The 20251-nt window shown below is 41.2% G+C and overlaps 1 protein-coding gene across 1 annotated transcript in view; it reads left to right on the forward strand.

Annotated features, from left to right (window-relative positions):
* The window catches only part of LOC114623086 (receptor-type tyrosine-protein phosphatase T-like), a gene marked incomplete at its 3' end in the record, with an annotated part of 676953 nt that overhangs the window by 189506 nt on the left and 467196 nt on the right, over nt 1-20251 (forward strand). Inside the window, exons 3-4 of the mRNA XM_028769777.1 lie at nt 3832-4103; nt 14388-14469. Coding sequence (XP_028625610.1) covers nt 3832-4103; nt 14388-14469 — 354 coding nt within the window. The remainder of the gene's footprint in view (nt 1-3831; nt 4104-14387; nt 14470-20251) is intronic.

Raw genomic sequence — 20251 nt, forward strand, 5'->3', positions numbered from 1 at the left:
GAAATGCAAAATTTATGGTCAGCCAGAGAGTACTTCCTGGTTGAATTCCACGATTTTCAGTGTTATGTGTAATAACTATGAAGAAACTAATGCTGTTTTATGTTCCTTATCACACTGGTGCTTTTTTTTTTAAGGGCAAAGGAAAAGGCTATATTTACAGTCTTCTTTCTTGTTTTTTTGACTGATATAGGCATAATGACTGGCTCATTTTTGATCTCTAGGAAACCGACAGCCCTGGGATGATATTAATTATGCCAACCTGTTGATCAAAGAGGGCCCCACTGAGCCGCTGCAGAACAGGATTCTCATGCTTGAATAATCTTAGAAATGGCAGGCCTGTGATCAAATGACTCTGGGGATACAGCTTCTTACTTTTATGGAGGGTGTGGCCAGACTTCTCATGGAGAGGCTACTGATATATCGTCTCATCTCATATCCTCTTAAGACACCACAATGCTTTTCTGATTGTTGTGGATTTCTATCCCTGTGCCTTTGCACAGTCCCTTCCAATTTGAGCCACCCAGGGTTGATTCTCTTCTGGGCATCTCAGTTTACAGTATCTTGCAACTTTGCTTTATACTTTCAATTCCTTTAATAAAGGGACCTGGGAGAGATAGTAGGAGGTCTTACTGAGGAACCCAAATAATAATGGCACTGCTGTGGAAATATAAATCTCAAAATTCCATCAGCTCCATAACCCAATTATAATCTATTTCTTCTAAAGAATCTCTTTGTGCTCCTGAGAGGTAGTACCTGCATCATAGCCATGGCCATCCTGGCTCTTTCTCTGAGGCTCTACCTTCTCCTTGGATTCTTGAAATCCTGAACATTAAGTATATCTGGGAGGAGAGAAGGGGCCAGTCCTTCCCATCCTTGAATATATATGCACATTATCACTTGAGGCTCTTGATAGAAATGTAGGTACAGATGCTACAGGAACATGGGGTGGAGGCTGAGATCTTCATGTCTTCTGGCTCTTAGGTGATGTAGAGATGTGAATGAAGGACCATTGACTAGGAAGAAAAGGTGATGATGAAGGATGTGGGCATGAGAGGAAGCCAGTTATACCATACATGGAGCAGGTGCACAACATACTCCAATGGCTTTGAAAGTGAGTCTTATAGGCACTCTGAACAATGTAGGGAGACTGAGCATTTTCTCTGTTCCTGTGTCCAGAGTTGTATGTGAGGCTTCATTAAATAGGACAAATGCCACATCCTCTGCAGGATTGCTCAGCTGCTAAAGCTAGGATGAACAGAAATGATGGCATGAGCCAGTTGAAAGACTGTTTCCTAACTTCCTCTGCTGTGGGGTATAAGAAGCTGCAGATACATGCCTAAGGGTGCAGATTAACAGGTGGCTAAAGAGCTGAGTGTATATGGAAGCCATCATGGAACCTGGGACAGAGAGAGTCCAGCACATTTCACTTCTCAGGCTGTCTCTCTTCCTCAAAATAAATGGCTGCTCAGTGTCAAAGACTACCCACCCCTCTATGAAACTTGTAAGCTATAAGCCATCTGTCAAGAAGACAAATCAGAAGCCTGCATGTATACAATGGAAGGCATGGATGTTGGTTCAACCTCATCCCTGAGCCTCAATTCCCCCTTTGTTTCTTTCTTGCTACCTCATTGGCAGCTTATAATAATTAGGTAACTTCTGTAATAGCGAGACACCTTTCCATTTACTGTCAGTTACTCCCAGGTCAGGAAGGAGGGTTCTTCAAACTCTTGACAACTCTTGGTCCACTTCTGCTGAATAGTGACCCAGGAGCTGACTGAGTTTTCTGATTAGTAGGCCTGCCATTTCTAAGATTATTCAAGCATAAGAGCCCTGTTCTGCACTAGCTCAGTGGGGCCCTCTTTGATCAACAGATTGGCATGTTTAATATCATTCCAAGGCTGTAGGTTTCCTAGAGATTGATAATCTGACCTTGGTTTCTTCTGTCCTTGTCATCTGGCTTTTTTTTTAAACTCATCCAAATGTCCCTAGTGGTCATCTCAGAAGAATAGCTCTGTCTCTAGGAATCTGAGTTGGGTTAAAGATGGATAACAGGCCTTTTTATGTTTGGATATGGGTTGTGCTGGAAACCCAAGTTGGTATCAAGACTATTATTTTCTATAATCCAGCTTTGAGGGCAATTGTATAAAGGTTTTAAATATAATCTCCCTTCTGTGTCTACTTGTAAATTAGTTCAAAACCCAGGAGACAAGGTGTAAATGGTCTGTACTGTTTAAAAACCCATACAAGATGTGTATAGTCCAGCCCTTATTAATGTACAGATCTTAGTCCTTTTAGTATCACAGTGAGAAAGGTGAATTAAGGCTACTGAAGTGCCTCATTTTGCCTGGGGATAAGGGGTCTTAAGATTTCATTTAGAATGAAGATTTTAGTGATCACAATAAGATTTCAAAGCAATGCTGGTTTTCTAGATGGAAAACATTTATCGCAGCATCACTTGAGTTTATCTACTGTGTTTTATGATACAGTTTATTCAATAGAATCACACAACTTTTAAGTCGCTGAATTTAGCCTTCCCCCTTAATTGTAAAATTCTCTTAGATATCTTAGCTGGCTTTGAGATGCTGCCTTCAGTGATGATAACTTACTTTGTCTCTGGGCAGTTGATTTCATTTTGCACAAAGTTCACTTGAGATGTACTTCTTCATAGTGATGGATCTGAGTCTTGTTCTTGGCAAGCTTTATCAATTAGCCAATGTTGTATGAACACTCAGGAGGAAACCCATGGCAAACAACAGTAAACATTGATTCTTACACACATGGATCTGTGCATTGATTACAGGTTGACTGATACAGGTTAGATATGTTGACCACATGGCTATGCATCTTACTTTCAGCATGGCTCTTTACCCATGGCTTATCTATGTATGCTAATTCTTGATCCCAAGCCAATTGGGAAACCAGCTTCTATGTCTCAAAAAAAATTGCCACAAGAAGATAAGCCTAGCTATAATGGCAACTTTAAACATCTGTTTGACTGTTATTAACAAGTCACATAATGGAGCCAGGATCAAGAGATAGCCTCTGGTTCTACAGAGGGAACTGTAAAGTCAATGCCAAAGAGTTTGGATCCAGAAAGGGGTAAAGAAAAGAGAGAATTTCTATTTGTCACAACAATGGAAAGAGGCTCACTCCTATCTGGGACATGCTTAGAAGCAGTTAGACTTTCTGCAAATAGATTCCTAATGTTAATCCGAGTCTCTGAGAGCTTAGTGAATGCCACTCACTTTGCATTCCTCCTCAGACATGTGACAGTAGGTTTTCACACTTTTGGGGGGATTCATTTTTCCTCAGATATGCACTATTCACGTATTGTCTCCTTTAATATGGAATCTCCCCTGCTGAGTGCAGAACTCCAGATGGAGCTTGTCCATACACAGGACCTTCCTATACTGTAGGGGTTCTGCCTAGGCTAGAACAAGCCTAAGCCTTTATGAGGTTACTTCTCATCTCATTTCACCTCTAAAGACTGCAGCTGACTCTCTTGCTGGGATTTTAACCCTCTAGGTCTAGCATTTAGTTATAAACAATCTACTGTGTTGAATGCTCCTTGTACAGTACTAGAAATGCTTCTTGTGTAGTAACTACCTGCCTTGTTCTTCCAATACTACTACAAGTAGGGATTTTAGCCCCTGGAATGGAAGTCTTCAGACTCTAAGAGGAGATATGGCCTCTTCAGAGTCAACCTGACCCTGTCACCTAAAGGGACTTCATTTCTAACCTCCCTTCTTGGTACCATGTATGGATATGACAAGGTTTCACAAGGACATTTTCTCTCTTTGTCTCTGTTTGTTACCCACTGTGGGTCTCTAGGGTCCTTCATGATGGTGAACAGCTCTGGAAGGGCTTCAGGCCAGAAAGCCCATCTTCTTCTGCCAACCCTGAAGGAGAATGACACCCACTGCATTGACTTTCACTACTACTTCTCCAGCCGAGATCGCTCCAGCCCAGGAGCCTTGAACGTCTATGTGAAGGTGAATGGTGGTCCCCAAGGGAACCCAGTCTGGAATGTGTCTGGGGTCGTCACTGAAGGCTGGGTGAAGGCAGAGCTTGCTATCAGCACCTTTTGGCCTCATTTCTACCAGGTATGACACTTACTTTTTCTACCAAGTAATAATTACATTCTTTTATATTCCTGCCTTTCCTAGAGTAGATAGGTCTAAGAAGGACATCACTTGTTTACTCTTTCAACTCCTACTGAAGAGGCTTTTCCAGGGAAGCAGAGGTGACCTAGGACAGCCTCTCCCTTCTGGAGGTCATCAGGAGGAGACTAATGTATAGATAAACAATCCCAACATAGCAGAGTGCATGTGGCTTCCTAAGACTGGAGAAATCCAGGCACCGAAGCCTTTTGTAAACTAACAACTGGATTCTACACATGGAAAGGTTGAGGTTCAAAGAGAGAAGCTAACTAGTCAGGTAGTGGCTATTTGGCTGGAAGGGCAATAAGATAGCTTCTAAGAAGTGAGGACAAGTAGACCCAATTTGGAAGGCTGAATTAAAATTCACTAGAAAGGGTGGGCAAGGCACAGAGATGTTTTGGAAAGTGGATGATGCAGAAGGAAGCAAGGGTAAGTGAGAGATTTTGAGGAATTTGGAAGCTAAGTTATCTGTTTCTTTTTGGTTGTTTTGTTTCAAGCTTTTGTTACTATTGTTTGTTTTAGGGTTTATTGAGATGGGCTAGGCATGCTGTAGCCCAAAGTATCCTGAAACCCATAATGCATTGCTTCCCAAGTGCTAGAACTTGAGATGTATGTTATCACAACCAGCAGAAACAAAGTTCTTTAAGGATGTCTTGCTGAAGAGATATACAGGGAACTGAACCTGCAGAGCATGTAAGCCCTGAGGGTTAGAAGGCCAGGTTAACAAGCATGGTCCTATAGCCACTGTGCTTCACAATTACCAGTAGGGAAAAAGGGACCATGTTCTCCTAATTCATTGTGGACCAGTACAAGCCGAATAAACCATACCATTGCAATGCCAAACTGTTGTGTTTGCTTTGAACCCCATCCTCTCTTGCCCTACCTATCCCGGTGTGGATGAAGAAAAAGGTTGCAGATCCACACCAATCTATAGAATGTTTGTGGGGGTACAAATCCAGACAGGTTTAAATCAAAGTTATTGGGAAATTTTCTTTAAAACACATCATTAGTTAAAATCCCCACATCATGGAATCAACCTGTGTTAAAGTATGCCATCCAGTGCCTTTCTTAAGTCAAAGCCACTGTATTTATGACCATCAACCATTTGATATTTCCATCATCAAGTGAGCTCCCTTGTACCCTACTGTCAGTCTGCATTCACCCTGATGAAGGTTTTCAAGTAAGAAGGTACCACAAATTTGCATCTTGAGGAGATTTTTCTAGTGTCTGAAGCATAACGTAACCCCCAGGGTGACAGATGAGTGGCCAGGGCTTCTTAGATGGCCCTGAGTTCCCTGATAGTTCTTTCAGTCCATCCGGATTAGGAATACTTTTCTCTACTGAGCTTGCTTGTTTACATCAGTGAGGCAGCTTCAGCCCTATTTCTTCTTTGCTTCAGAAACTAAAAATCAGAATTTAATACTCAATTACCTTCAGTACTTAGCCTACATTTTTGCCACATCTATTTCCCATTTTATCTCCAATGAGTTGTGATTTGTTTTAGAATGATTGCATCGTCCTCTGTTAGGCACTTCCTGTAATTCCTCTAGAATTAGATGAGAGAATGATGATGATCCCGATGGTGATGCTGAGGGGATGCTGCTGCAGCTATTGATGATGATAGTGATGATGATGATGATGGTGTTGATGATGATGATACCTATCATTTGTTGAGTGCTTACATCACAGGCACAGTGTAAAATATCCTGTCAGAAATGCAGAGGTGAGTCAGACAGAGCCTAGCCTTATTGTAATGAGTATGGACTACAATCATTTTACATATATCAGGTGGAGCCCTACTCCCTTGTGGGAGAAGCAATGTCTTATCAAGAAAATTGGCTAAAAATGGACTATAATAGTTTTACCATGTGTGTCATTAACACAGGGACATGCTTTATGGTAGATGTTTTAGAAAGATGCCTTTGACCTCATTATATATTTTTTTATCTTTTCCCTCCTTGTAAAGATGTTTTTAAAGTAATATCAGGTCCACAAACCTTGATCTGGCATTCACGGTGTTAGATATATTTCAGAGTTCACAGTATTTGCAATTTACAAGGTTATAACATTTGCATGTACTGTGTGCTTTGTAAGTAACACCCATCATAGGCTCTTCACAGCATTGCAGAACCAAGTGTACTGATAGGCTGACCATAAAATTTATGCATATTCCCAAGATACGGTATAAATTAAGGCTGTATATGGTATCCAAACAGCTCAACTTAGCTTTTATCACCAATATACCTTATAAAACACTCATATGACAAAGCTTGCTCCAGGGCATGCCAGATGTCTAGGTTGCCTTTAGGGGTTTAACCTTCTACATGTACCTACATGGTTTCATGGTTGAGGCAAGACATTCTTTTTGCTACTTCTTGGGAAGAACTCACACTCGTTGTTATTTGACATGCTCTTTAGTGACGGTGAAGTGTTCCAGGCGTTGGGAAAGCTTTGCAGTATATTCCATCTAGAAAATACAGCCAGCCAAGTAGGGTACTAGGGAGCCAGAATGAAATCTGTGCATTGGTATTTAATCTACTGTCTTCTGTGGAAATTTGACCTTAACCTTCCCCTCTTAACATCGAGGTAGTATTCTAAAGAGTGATGTCCCAGTTTCCTTGTTTATCTGAGATGGCCCTGGTTTATTCATCTTGTCCTAGTGAATTGTTGAGTGTCATGAGGACCATTTGGATTGCTAGATTATACAGCGTCTATTTCCACAGAGGTTTACAGCCTGTATTTTGGTAGAAGTGGATTTGGCTTGTCCTTATGGTGCATGAGACAGAAAATGTTTTAGATTGGTAAGCCTTAAGTTCTCTGTTGTCATTACCTAACTCTACAATTGTGCCATGAAAGCAGATCTCACAATATGAAAATTTATGTGTGACAATAGCTGATGGCCCAAGTTGATACCCATGTTTTAGTATGCTGAGGTCTAATGCTGATGAGGCTGAGAGATACATTACAGAGTCCAACAGCACATAGCAAGGTATTGACAAATCTCGGGCCACAACTTAAGATCCCTGGTCCCCATAGTGTTCCCACTTTACTGCTGAGTATTAACATCTTCCATCTGCATAAACTCACAAGTACTCTCAATGAGACCTCAGGCTCCACTTAGACCTTTTCTAGAGCCTGTTATGAGTAGATACAAGATAGGGTCATGACTTGAAGTGTACCAAACAGGGTAATTGATACAGAAAATAGAATTTCCCACCATTTGCCCTGCTCTTTGATGGAGATTGAGGAAGAAAGGACATTTGATGAGCTCCCATTTCTCTGGCCCTGTGGTAAGCCTATTTCTGTATTTCATGTATCTGTATTAGAGCTCCCTGTATTTGGTGGTAGCAGATTCTGTCTTCTAGCATAGGGGACATTATTGGTAAATCAAAGTTCCCATAATCCTGTCTAGGCTCTCCAGCTCTGAGCTCAATGTCCTGCATTTTGAGGAAGTGCTTTTCCTATTCTTGGAATCTGCTGGTCTCTAGCTGTGTGATGTCCTGTGTCCTGCCATCCATCAGTTAGGTTCCCAATGGACTTGGATGTAAGACAGAGAGAGGAACAGGATGGGTGCCTCTGTAGGCTAAGCCAGATCCCATATGAGGAGGCTTGTCAGGGTTGAATTGATTGGAAGGAAGAAGGAGCAGAAATAGAAGGAAATGGAAGAAGGGAGGAAGCCATCCTTAAAGAAAGATACTGCATGGTTTGGCCTATCCTCTCTAGCCTCTGTGCCATTTCTGAGGTAAATAGCCACACCAGGAGACTTCTAAACAATTTTCTGCATCCTCAAATTTCCTCTACTCTGAGCTTTGTGATGACAAACCACTCTTGTGTTGAGAGCAGCATTGTGGAGAAAGCACATGTTACCTCTGTGCACAGTTAGCCATTCCCAGACACTCATGTGGCCATGAGCACAGTCAAGCACACATTTATACCCAAATTCCTGCCTCTGTCCAGATTCAAATACACACACTGGTAGGTGACATAATGAGAAAGGGAACCTCCCAAGACACACAGAGACAGGAGTGAAACAGGCTTTTATTTCTAATTATCCATACTTCAAGCTCCGGTTCTCTGCATAGAGCCTGTGGACTGAGTCAAATTCAGTTTCCAGCATTGCTGGGTTTTGAACCTCATGGGTTTGTGTATTCATTTATTAAAGTCATATTTCACAGTCCTAAAATTGACTTTAGCTCTGTAATAAACAAAAATGTCATCTTTCATATTACTGGGCTTTTGACTGCTGGGCCTTCAGAAGGGCCCTAGGTGAGAAAAATCCCTTTGCAGCCCACCCCACCCACCCCACCTGCCTCACCCTTCCCACCCTCCCCACCCACCCCACCTGCCCCACCTTCCCCATCCTTGCCTCGCTCCCAGGGGAAGGCTGATTTACTGCCCCGTAAGCCTCATGCTTCTGATCGATGCCTCTTTCCAGGTGATATCAATTCTATTTCATATTTTAGTGGTTCTGAACTTTTCTGCCCTAATATTGAGGGGGAAAAATAAAACTGTTACTAATTTTTCAGCCACCTGCTTATTCTTCTTTCCATTCCCTGCCTACGTGAAATGGCCTTTTGTTCAAGTGCCCCATAAGCCCTTGATATGAAGGACTTGCCTGATATTGGCATAAGTCTCCCCAGAACTCAGTCCCTTTCTCAGGATCTACCTGGCAGTTGGCACTCTACATGTAGTATTGACAGTAACAGTTCAGTAGTTTTCGTCACTGCAGCATGCCCTACCTCCCACCCTCTGAATCCTACTCTTCTCCTGCCCCACATGAGATGTCCATCTCTCTTATACAGCAGATGCTCTTTTTTCTACATGGGCTACATAGATCTCTCTGAGCTGGCATGGGAAAGAATGCCCGTTGATTAGACTCTAAGCAATTTTCCCTAGAGCACCTGTACAGCACTCTTCCTAAGAGGAACTCTGATAAGCCAACATTTTTCTCTTATCTTTTAAGAAATGTTTGCAGACCTTTGAAATGTTTACTGTGTTTTCTGCAGAAGGATTGCTGATGATCCGAGAGAGAAACCCCAAGTCTCTTAAGCCATGACCTGACATGTTCACCGCCTTCCCCCAAACATGTACAGCACGATGTTTTTTTTCTTTTGTTTTGTTTTTTGGTTTTTTTTTTTAAGCTTAACGTAATTCTCTCTTAGTCTTTCCTGGGAGTTACTTCTAGGTTTTGACTGCACAGAGGCAAGTTTGAACCAGTCTGCATAAGTTCCACCCCTCTGACGATTGTACCGTGAAGACTCCATCAGGGTTTTAGACCCAAATTAGCTGGAGTTTGTTGACAGTAGGTTCTATGCACCAGCCTTGAGGCTAAGCAGTGTCCTTCAGAGGTGCTTGAGATACCTGGATCAGCTCTTCCACTCTGGTCTTCGAATCCCCTTGAAGAGTCCCTGTCCTTTGCTCTTCAGGACATGTGGCCCACTTCAGTATTCCACCCCACTCCACCACTTACCTCCCTGCCCTCTGGAGACATCCAGCTCTAGAATATTCTCATGTCTTCTTCTATCTCTTATCACATTTTCATGACCAAAGATAGCCATTATCTCTGTGCTGACAGCTCCTGCATAGGCCTTTCTTTCTTAGAGGATGCTGACATTCTGTACTGATACCTAGCCATTATCAGCATCTTCCATGCCAAGGCAGAGTGGTGGGGTGCATCATTGCAACAGGAGTACAGGAGCCTTCTGAGTCATCTCTGAACATCTCCCATGCCATTTAAGAATTTCACACTTAGAGATTAATATCATTCCTATTTTATCTTTTATGACTTTTCCTATTGAAATCACAGTTTTTGGAGACTATTTGTTTCTTTTCTTGGCTATCAGTAATTATTTGGAAACCATCCCCACCCAAAAATAAAAAGGATATGCTTCTGGGATATATATCACATATGTCATTTGGCTTTCAATATTTTTCATACTCTTGTTAATACAAGAAACATATTATGACATAGTTATTAAGACACGTTGTATAGCTTTTAAAAACTTAGGAAGTTTGATTTAGAAAAATGCGTAAGACTAAATCTACACAATTTTGTTTATTAGGAGACATATTGATGTTACACTGTAATCTAGTTTATGATCTTTTTATAGATCCATGAGCATTTGAACAGAAAATTAACACATTTAGAAAAATATATATTTGTTGTATTGCTTTTTCCATTTGATTGATCAGAAACCAAGACATAGGATAGAATCTTTAGATAATATCTTCTTTTCCCCATTATCATTTTCCTTTCAAGTTTATAGTCTGAATTTTAGAGACCAAGTCAGTCTCCTTGATGGTTTATACTTTCCATTTTGGTTAAAATTCTACTTTGAAAATTCACATTATTTTTTAAAACAACTGTTTTCTGTTCATTTACATTTTTCTTATTGTGTCTTTGTTCCACTTGCTATTTGTAAGGTTACTAAGTCATTCTGCCTAAGGTGTTTATCTTACAGTATACAATTAGTCTTTGATTATTTAGACAGTCTGAGTGTTTTTCTCTATTTTAACCCATTTATATTTATTGTCAAAACAAACATTTTGTATTTGTCATTTTTTTGTTCCACACAGTGAATACATTTTTTGCTATTTCTTTTGAAATATATTGGCTGTACATACTGTATTTCTTTTAATTTTTTCCTATAGACTTTACTTTGATTTTTTCCATTAAATTATTTAAACACACACACACTCACATATACACACACACACACACACACAGAGACAGAGACGGGGGGGAGATGGTGAGAGAGAGAGAGAGAGAGAGAGAGAGAGAGAGAGAGAGAGAGAGATCTGGCTCTTTATGGAAAAACTTCTATAAGGTTTCCCTTCTGCAGGACTGCAGGATGAGGGATGTGCCATTTTTTTTTTTTAATTTCTGCATGGTCTTTTGCTTGTTTTAGCTTATGCCCAACTCCATGTGTTAGTTCTCTCTGAAGGACAGGACTATATCATTTTAGGAATGTACTTTTTGAGAGCAGAAGCAGCTGTCTTGTTATATGACTGTCACCCCGCCCTTTATTATTTCTCAAAATTCTCAGATTTCACAAATAAACTTTACCATCAAGAAAACTGCCCCATTCACAGCTATTGCCATATTCTTCATTTGCTCTCTTGGGTATAATTTTTAGAGCTCCAGAGCCAACAGACAACACTGAGTGTTGGGTCCACTGGCCTGAACAACATGATTCCTTGTAGTGATTTCCTGTCAATAGCATCACCAGCTGTATTGTCCAACCACAGACTTGAGTTGAGTAGTAGAGACAGGACAGGAGTTCATTTTGAACATCGACAAGGTGGTAGATGTGGAAAACAATCACAGGCTGAATCAAAACACTGGCACTGATACCTGACTGGCTTTGACTCACAAATAGTTGCTCCCTATGATCTGTCTAATAATGGATATGAAAAAGCAGGACTGTATCTAAGGTATCTAAGAAATTTCAGTATGGTAGAATCAAAATAAGGGATGAGGTTGAAGTAGAAGTCCATAGATGTGCCAAGACACCCATATAATAGCACAGTATTACAAGAGGGATGTTGCATTGGGAGGTAAGGTAGAAGACTTGAAATATGCTCATAGCTGTTACATACAGATTGCACATAAGTCAACTTTATGATATGTGGGTAGAAATTCTGAACCATGAGGTGTTTTGATGATGATGATGATGATTGGTGTTCTGACTAATGACTTAGGACAGAGAGCTGGGCTTGGCATTACCAGTGAGTTAGCAGAGGTGCAAGGGTGAGTGTGTGCAGTCAGATGATGAGAAAACAAAATGTGTCATATTTGCTGAGACCCAGAAATCTGTGAAGAGTGACAATTATAGTAGGGTGGTAATAAGAGTTATTGAAGACATTTACTGAGGATGCAGTTTGCAGATGATATGACAGTATTCATAAACAACCCCTAAAATTCTGCCAGAGAACTCCTATAGCTGATAAACACCTTCAGCAAAGTGGCTGGAAACAAAATTAACTTTAAAAAAGTAATGTGTAGCTCTCCTTTATACAAATGGTAAATGGACCAAGAAAGAAATTAGGGAAACAACACCCTTTACAATAGCCACAAGTAATATAAAATATCTAACCAAGAAAGCGAAAGACCTATATGACAAGAACTTCAAGTGTCTAACATTTCGAATAGGATATTAATTCTTTCCACCAAAAAGTTACCTAATGTGGTAGACACTGGAAATTCTAGGTGCAGACACTAGGACTCAAAACAGGAAGTTACTGCACCTGCAGCTCAAAGGTGGTATCCTCTTTCTTCTTTTATAAAAATATAATTTTTTGATTTGTGAATTTTATGTGTACATGTATGACTACACACTGGCAGAGGACATCAGTCTTATGTGACCACAGTTATAAAAGTTTATGGACTACAATAGGGGTGCTGGGAATTGAATTCAGGAACTCTGAAAGAGAAGCCCATGCTCTTAATAGCTGGGCCATGTTTCCAGCCCTACCATCTTCCTTCTCAAAGTTAGAGAAACTGTTAGAGGTGGGGTAGCTTCATCAGATTTAGTAATTAGAATATCAGTGTCTGTCATGAGAACAATCTTGGGAGGAATATTTAATAAAGATTGGGATTTTTATGCTTAATAGTTTATGGTGGAAGCAACGAGGTGTTAGGAATGGCATATTAAACTACTAAGAATTGTGATTGAAATGCAACCGGCCACAGAAAAGGACTTGCTACAAAGAGGTAGTTTTTCATGAATAGGAAAAACTAAAGCCATTTATATATGTTAAGGCCAGAGGGAAAAGGGTAGGGCCTAGAAACACAGAGTAGCAAAAGGAAGCCAAGAAGAGCCTAGATTTTAGAAACTGTAGCAGTGATCAGTCAGGTACTGAGATTACGTGCAGAAATCGTGGTTGGTGGGAAGGAAGGTAAGCTGTGGGGGTAAGGAATGAGAAGTCAGCCTCTCTCTCTCATGTTCTTGAAGCTCTGGAATTGGGTGCAGGGGAAATGCAAGAAGAACACTGGGCAGGGTTTGGGGTTGGAGAGGGAAGGCCCACAGTGAGCCTGACAAGGTTCAAGAAGAGGTGTAAAGGAATTAGTCTTACAGAGAGAGTCACTTGGATGCTGTGGAGCCTTGGCTTTTGGAGAGTGTTGGAAGATCTAGAAAGTGCAGACTCCAGGAACTGTGTGAGTCTGAGGAGCCCATGAGAGAGGAGGGTTGCAAGAGGAATGTAGGGTTAGAGTCTGACAGATAATTGTTGACAGAGTGTTTGGGAATGTAGCTGATGCAGTTTGTGGGAGTGTGAACTAGTAGTGTGAAAGAGTACTGACTACTAACCATGGTGCTTGCACACATTCTCATCTGTCCTCAGTGAGGGGACAGAGAAGGCAAGGGGAGCTTATTTATAAAATCCATGTGGAAGTAAAAGGTTTCAGTAGGAATCAGAGAGTAGAGAAGAAGAAAATTCTTGCTTCTTTCCATTCCTGGATACAACCAGGTACATTGCTGCTAGTTTCTAAAGGATGTGATGAAGAAGTCTTGGAAACAGGAAATGGCTCAGCCTGCAAAGTGCTTAGCACCCCTGTAAGAAGAAGGCAGGGGTTTAGTGGCATGTTCTTACAGTTCCAGTGTTGGGAAGGTGTAGATAGGCACACCTATCTACTTGACAGTCCAGTGTAATTGGAGAATCCCCTATCTCCAAAAACCCAAAATGGGTAGCACCTGAGGAATGACAACAGAGGTTGACCTCTGGTCACCAAACACACATACCAATATATACATTTACACATTCACAAAGATGGGTGAGCACGCATGCACGCGCGTGCACACACACACACACACACACACACACAGAGGAAGTCCAAACTGACTACAGAATTACTTCAAGATCAGTAATCAGGTGGGGCTATTAATAAGTAGTACCATTTGTAATTCATTTGAAACCACAAGGAAGGAGGTACTGATGGGAACCAGGGCTTTGTTCTGATTGTTTGTTGCTATGGCTGAATGTTATTGCTAAAAATCCCTTAAACCATTCCAAATGGCTAACTTTTCTTGCTGGTCACCAGAGTGTGAACTTTTTGCCTAGTTTGGAAACCCAAGTCATCTGTCAGCACAGTGTATGCTCCCAACATATGATATTGTTGGTTGGTTCTGATGGGAAGCTGGCACAGGAAGTGACTGGGGTCTGGGTAGCTTCTTCAGGTGAATGCAGACAACTGATTCTGTGAACTGACATCAGCCCTGTGTATTGCAGGTGATCTTTGAATCCGTCTCTTTGAAAGGTCATCCTGGTTACATCGCTGTGGACGAAGTTCGGGTCCTTGCTCATCCGTGCAGTAAGTCTATTCATTTCTCTGGATACATTCTTTCTCCATGTGGGCCTGAGTAGTCACAAGGCGGCAAACTCCTATTCATTCAGCTCATAGCTATCTCTCACTCACTAGCTCTTAATCCTTCAAAACTGCTCACACAACGCAAGGCAATCAGTTCTGAATAAATCCATAATTTTGCCTGCCTGTTCAACAGGCAGCATCTCTAGGAATTTGTGGAGACTGGCAAAACAATTCGTCTGAATCTCTCTCCATTATTAAGGGAGTCTAAAGTCCTGATTGTTTATTAGTGGGATTCAGACCACTGAAGTGGAAGGATTAGAGGCCTTTGGATAGAATCTTTTGCAATTGTCTTTTTTTAAAAAGCAAAACAGAACAGAAAAAAAGAACATTAAACATGGAGCAAATTAGCACACTCTCCACCCACAGGGAGAAGAACCCCAAAGCTATTAATTCTTTAAAAATAATTTTAAATACACTCAACAGCTCTATGCAGGTATAGGGCGAGATTTCTCATGGTGCTTAGTACTCAAGGTAGGACATCAAGAGTCTTCAGATGCTCGCCACGCCTCCTTGAAGCTCCCCTCCACGCAATAAAACTTGAAGGTGTTTCAGCAAAGAGCCACAGCTCCGGTCCAGCCTGGGTGCAGACAGCTGTGATGACATTACACCTACAAGTATATGGTTGGAAGTCTAAAGTCTAAGGATACCTAGGGATCATGGAAATCACTGCCAGAGTTGGCTGGGATGCCAGGTCCTCGATTTGGGAATGCTTTTGTTGTAGATTCCTATTCGTTTCTTGGCTGCCATTTGATTCTACATAACCTCTGAGGGTTTCTCCATTCTCCCATGTGGTCATGAGACAGTGAGTAAATATAATTTAGTAGGATAAAATATCCATGGCAAGCTGACATTTTTAAAAATATAATATATTATTTGAAAATCTCATGCATGTAATATAATATATCTTTATTATATCTATATCTTATTACCCTTCCAGTTACCCTCGGAATCCCACACTACATCTCCCTCCTAGCTTCATCTTCCTTCCTTCCTCCTTCCCTCATTCTTTCCTTGTTTGCTTCTTAATTAATTATTGAAAACCCACAGAGTCTAATTAGTACTTTCCATATATTCACATTTGTTGGGTTCATCCTTGGGGCATAGGGAGCTGCCAGTGGTCATACACCTAAAGAAAAAAAGACATTGCCCCTCCTCCCCCACACTACAGCTGTCAATTGCCAATAGCTCCTCAGCTAGGGGCAGGCTCTCTAGGGAGCTCTTTCTCCGTTCTTGCTAGAATTTTGAACTGGCTAGATTTTGTGCATTTCATACGTAGGGAACCACAAGATGTTATGAATTCACATGTGCAGCAGCCATGTCATGCTCAGAGACTAGCAATTCACAGACCCCCTTCTTGTCTTTTTACTTGTCCATTCATTCAGTCTCCTGTTCTGCTTCCCAAGACTTTCGGGCTGAAGATTGATATAGAGTGCCCATCTACAGTTGAGTTTGCTCTTTGAAGGCTTTGTAGAATTCTATAATGAATTCATCTAGTCCTGGCTTGATTTTCAGTTGGAAGACTTTACTGTTTAGGTCTTGTTGTTCATTATAAAACTGTTCAAGATTTTTAAAATTTCATATTGAGTTAATTTTGATATATTCTCAACATCTAGAAAAGTTTCCATTTCCTTTAGATTTTTTTTTCAGTTTAGTAGAGTAGGGGCATTTAAAAAATATGCTCTTATAATTTTCTGAATCTCACTGGTATCTGTTCTAATGTCTCCCAGTTCCTTTCTAATTTTACTAAATTGTGTCTTTTCTTTTGGTAAATTGGACTAAGGGCTTGCCAATCTTTCCAAAAATCCCCATCTCATTGTGCTATTGATTATTTTGTAGTATGTTTTTACCGCATTAATTTCAGTCTTGGTTTTGATTGTCTTTTTTCATCTACTACTCAGATGTTTTGTTTGTTCTTACTTTTCCATGGCTCATCATTAAGTTATTTATTTGAGACCTCAAAAGTTTTGAAGCAGGTACTTATTGTTATAAACAGTCCTCTTAGAGCAAGAAGACTAACCTCCTAAAGAAAAGAGGTTTGATTGGCTCACAGTTTTTGGAGGTTTGAAGGGCATAACATTTTCATAGGCTAAGGTCGGTGATGGGTTTCCGGAGTCTGGGAGCAGAACAGGGCATCATATGGGAATAAGGAGGGAGTGCCCATGTGGATGCCATGCCTCTGTCCCTGTTTTCTAATACTAGGATCGAATTCTTAGTGTCCCACTATGAAGACCTTCTCCAAGCCTTACGACATTCTGAAACAGCCAGCTCTAAATGTCACAGTCAGATTCTGGCCTCTTTGTGCCACTGACTTCAGGAATTCAACTTTGATATGAGTTTGGAAGATTAATCATATTCGAACTACAGTTATGCTATGGGTAAGGAAGCCTCCTCATGAGGCATCCTATGTACTTCTCTATGTTCCTTTAATGTATGCCCCCATACCTGGGCATGAGCCTCACACACCAGCCCCCATCATGTTGCTTCAATTGAAATGGATCTTTTCACTTCTGCTACCATTCAATTGTCAGACCTTAAATCATTGTTTCATTCTAGCTTCCTGGGCTAAGACCACCATGATCTGACTCATTAGCTTAAAGCACCTTCTCTGGGGAAAATGCATGCCAAGTTCCAGGTTCCAAGCAATGCTTGGGGTGGGGGATGGGTCTGACATGTATATAAGAGAGACCCACTCCCTTAGTAATCAACTCAGATACACTGAGGTTAGATTCTCTATTACTCTCACTATTCTCTGGGTTATGACTCAAGTCTTTCAGAGTGTCTTAGATGGTTCTCTCCATTTGCTCATGCCTGGGAAATGTCTGTGTTGAAGTAGACTTTCTTGTGAAGTGGATGCAAAGTCCCCAGCATTGCAGGGTTTCTATGGTAGGCATGCAGACAGGTTTTCCTTGCCTGTTCTGACTGTCATCCCTCTCTGACTCTTTTGAGTTTTATCAATGTCAGATGCCCATTGCGGGATGATCTGTGTTCAATACTGGACAGTAGTGTGAGGAAATATCGGCTTTCCTCGCTTCCATTTAACTATACATTCAAGCTTGTACATTCTTCAGTTTTGAGCAGTCTTCCCAGTAAACCTTTGATCTTCCTCAAATACTTCCCCATAGAGCTCATCTTTGCTGCCTAAATGGATCATTCTTATGCTTGGACAAGGTCTTTCTGGGAGGTGACACTGTTTTTTTTTTTTTTTTCCTAGCAGAAGAATACCACATGGTATTCTGTCCTTGGGTCCCAGTGGTCTGTGTTTCAGAAGGAAACTTCGCTTTCATGGTAATACCCTGTTTTGATGCCCTAGCCTCAAACTGTCTTATCTCCAAGTCCTGCCCACCACCATCAAATACTCCCTTTTCTTTATTGTATCTCTGTAGGAGAGCATCCCAGGGGGGCATTTGGATGGTTTTTTTACCCACACAATTCCTAAGGCTCATTGGACATCTTCCCTATGTTCACTGAGACTTCTGAATTTAAGATTCTCCTGATAGCCTCCTCCTCCTGCTGAGAAGTGTGGATTGCATGGTTATAGAATTGCTAAGAGTCAGTTACCCAGCAAATGGGCCATGGGATATAACTCTAGAAGACATGACCTTGGCTTTATTTCTGCATGGTGTATTGTGGCTATGTTCAACCCTAGTGCTTAGGAGGCTTAAGCACATCCTTGCCTGAACACACAATGTGAGGTCTGTGAAAGGGTAACTGGAACTGGAGAAAAAATCACATCAAGGATATGTGCAAACACCGACACTGTGTGTAGACCTCTGAGGTACACCCATAGCCCACTCATGTGCAGTGTAGTCATTGCTAGCACAGGACCTTATCCATCCTTCGCCTCAACAAGTCAATTATTGATTATGAACTATGTGTTCAAGAGCTTTCCCGGACATAGCAGATAGTTAAGTAAGAAGGGGTTGGCTTTTGTGCTCATGGCGCTTAATTGGCAAGGGGGCGAGAAGGAAGAAAGAAATGAAAATATCTAGTAGTGGATAAGCAGTGGATAATTTGGGATAACGGGATGTGCTGTGACTGTGATAAATATGGGGAGTGGGACTCCTTCAGTAGTGTGTTCATGCGAGGCGTCTTCAAAGATGTGGTCAGAGCTGGGATTCTAACCATAGAAAGGAATTCGATTTCTAAGAATTTGGGAAGGGAACTTCTAGCAAGAGGAAATGGCAAGTTTCCAAAGCAGAATCTCTGCCTTGGAAAACATCTCAGTGCTGCCAGTGTGTCCCGGTAGATGGAGCAGAGCAGACAATATCCTAGGTAAACCTTGGGCAGGTGACCTGGGACTTCCCCACTCAGGGCCTCAGGGATTGAGTGGATGTTAGCAGAGGCAATGTTAGAAAGGCTTTGGGGGATGGAATAGTTTTAGTTAACTCATGAAGGATGCTGTGCAGTGTATGAGTTTGAGTCCCATAGGAAGGATGGGGAAACTATAAGAAAGAACATTCAAGAACTATGCAAAAACAGGGATGACTTGGAGCAGGATTGTGAAGAGTCAGCCACTCATCACACGGGGAGCAATTACTGTGCTTGTACTCAGTGTCTGGGATTGCAGAACTGTGTAAGACAAATTCATTGTCTGTCCTCGCAAACCTCTCGCCAAGTGAATGAGACCAAACAGCAAACAGCTAGCTCTGCGCTTATATCATATGGAGCAGATGGTTTATTGCTTTGCAAGGACTGCCTTCAGGATGTACCAGAGACTAGGTGGCTTAAGTAATCACTACATTTTCCAATAGCCCTTGTGGCTAGGAAGTCAAGGTTAAGGCTTTTGGAGATCATCTTCCTGGGCTTGAAAACAGTTTTCTTCATGCAACCTCCCATGGTCTTTTCCTATCTGTGTAAGTCCTTGGAGTTCTTTTGTGTGTCCACAACTTTCCTTTTTATAAGGACACTAGTTGGGATTAGATCAGTGTCTACCCAACAGCCTCGTTTGAACTTAATCAGTTCTTACGAGGCTCTATTTCTAGATTCAGTTACAGTTTGCTTTCGAGGTTCTGGGAGATAGCAGCACTACGGAGAAACATAGACATGCAAAAGGGTGCTGTATCAGGCCCTGGAGATAACTAGTCTTTGACTGGTTACATTGGGAGACAGATGCTGAAAGATGACTGCTTCTCTATCTCCGAGAGTTCCTGCTGCCTCTGAGGTACTGACCACAGGCCTTGGGGTTGCTGATGGGTTTACACATGATGTAGCACATGCACTTTCTGAACTGTCCAATATATTGCTCATGTTTCCCTCCAAAACCTCAGCCTTCGAATTAATTTCCCTCAGAAGTTTTTAAAGATGTTATCTATATTAAAAAGATGCATTTCATTATGTCTTCAATTTTCTGAGTCTCTCCTTCTGTCCTTCAAATTATTTCCTATTGACATATGGCCAGAATTTATCAATAAACATTTCAATTAATTATTCTAAAAGTTGTGGACAGAGGAATCATCACTGATTTGCAATCTTATCCTCTACACATTGAAGCTGGCTTTAAATATTTACCTCAAGCTTGCAAAACAGTTACCAAAAGTCAGGCATTATCCTCCAAGTAAATTATTTTCTTTTATAATGGAAAACTTCTCATCCATATTTTATAGCTCATTTAACTGTTTTCTTGTGGTTGTTATTATTCCAAAAGTATTTTGGCCATAGCCACCATCCACACCTGGGTCTCGGTGTCAGCCGTCAGCAGTTATAACTTTGGTAAATGTCAGCACAC

This window comes from Grammomys surdaster, unplaced genomic scaffold (genome assembly GCF_004785775.1).
Source record: "Grammomys surdaster isolate TR1022 unplaced genomic scaffold, NIH_TR_1.0 193, whole genome shotgun sequence".
In the NCBI taxonomy this organism is placed as follows: Eukaryota; Metazoa; Chordata; class Mammalia; order Rodentia; family Muridae; genus Grammomys; species Grammomys surdaster.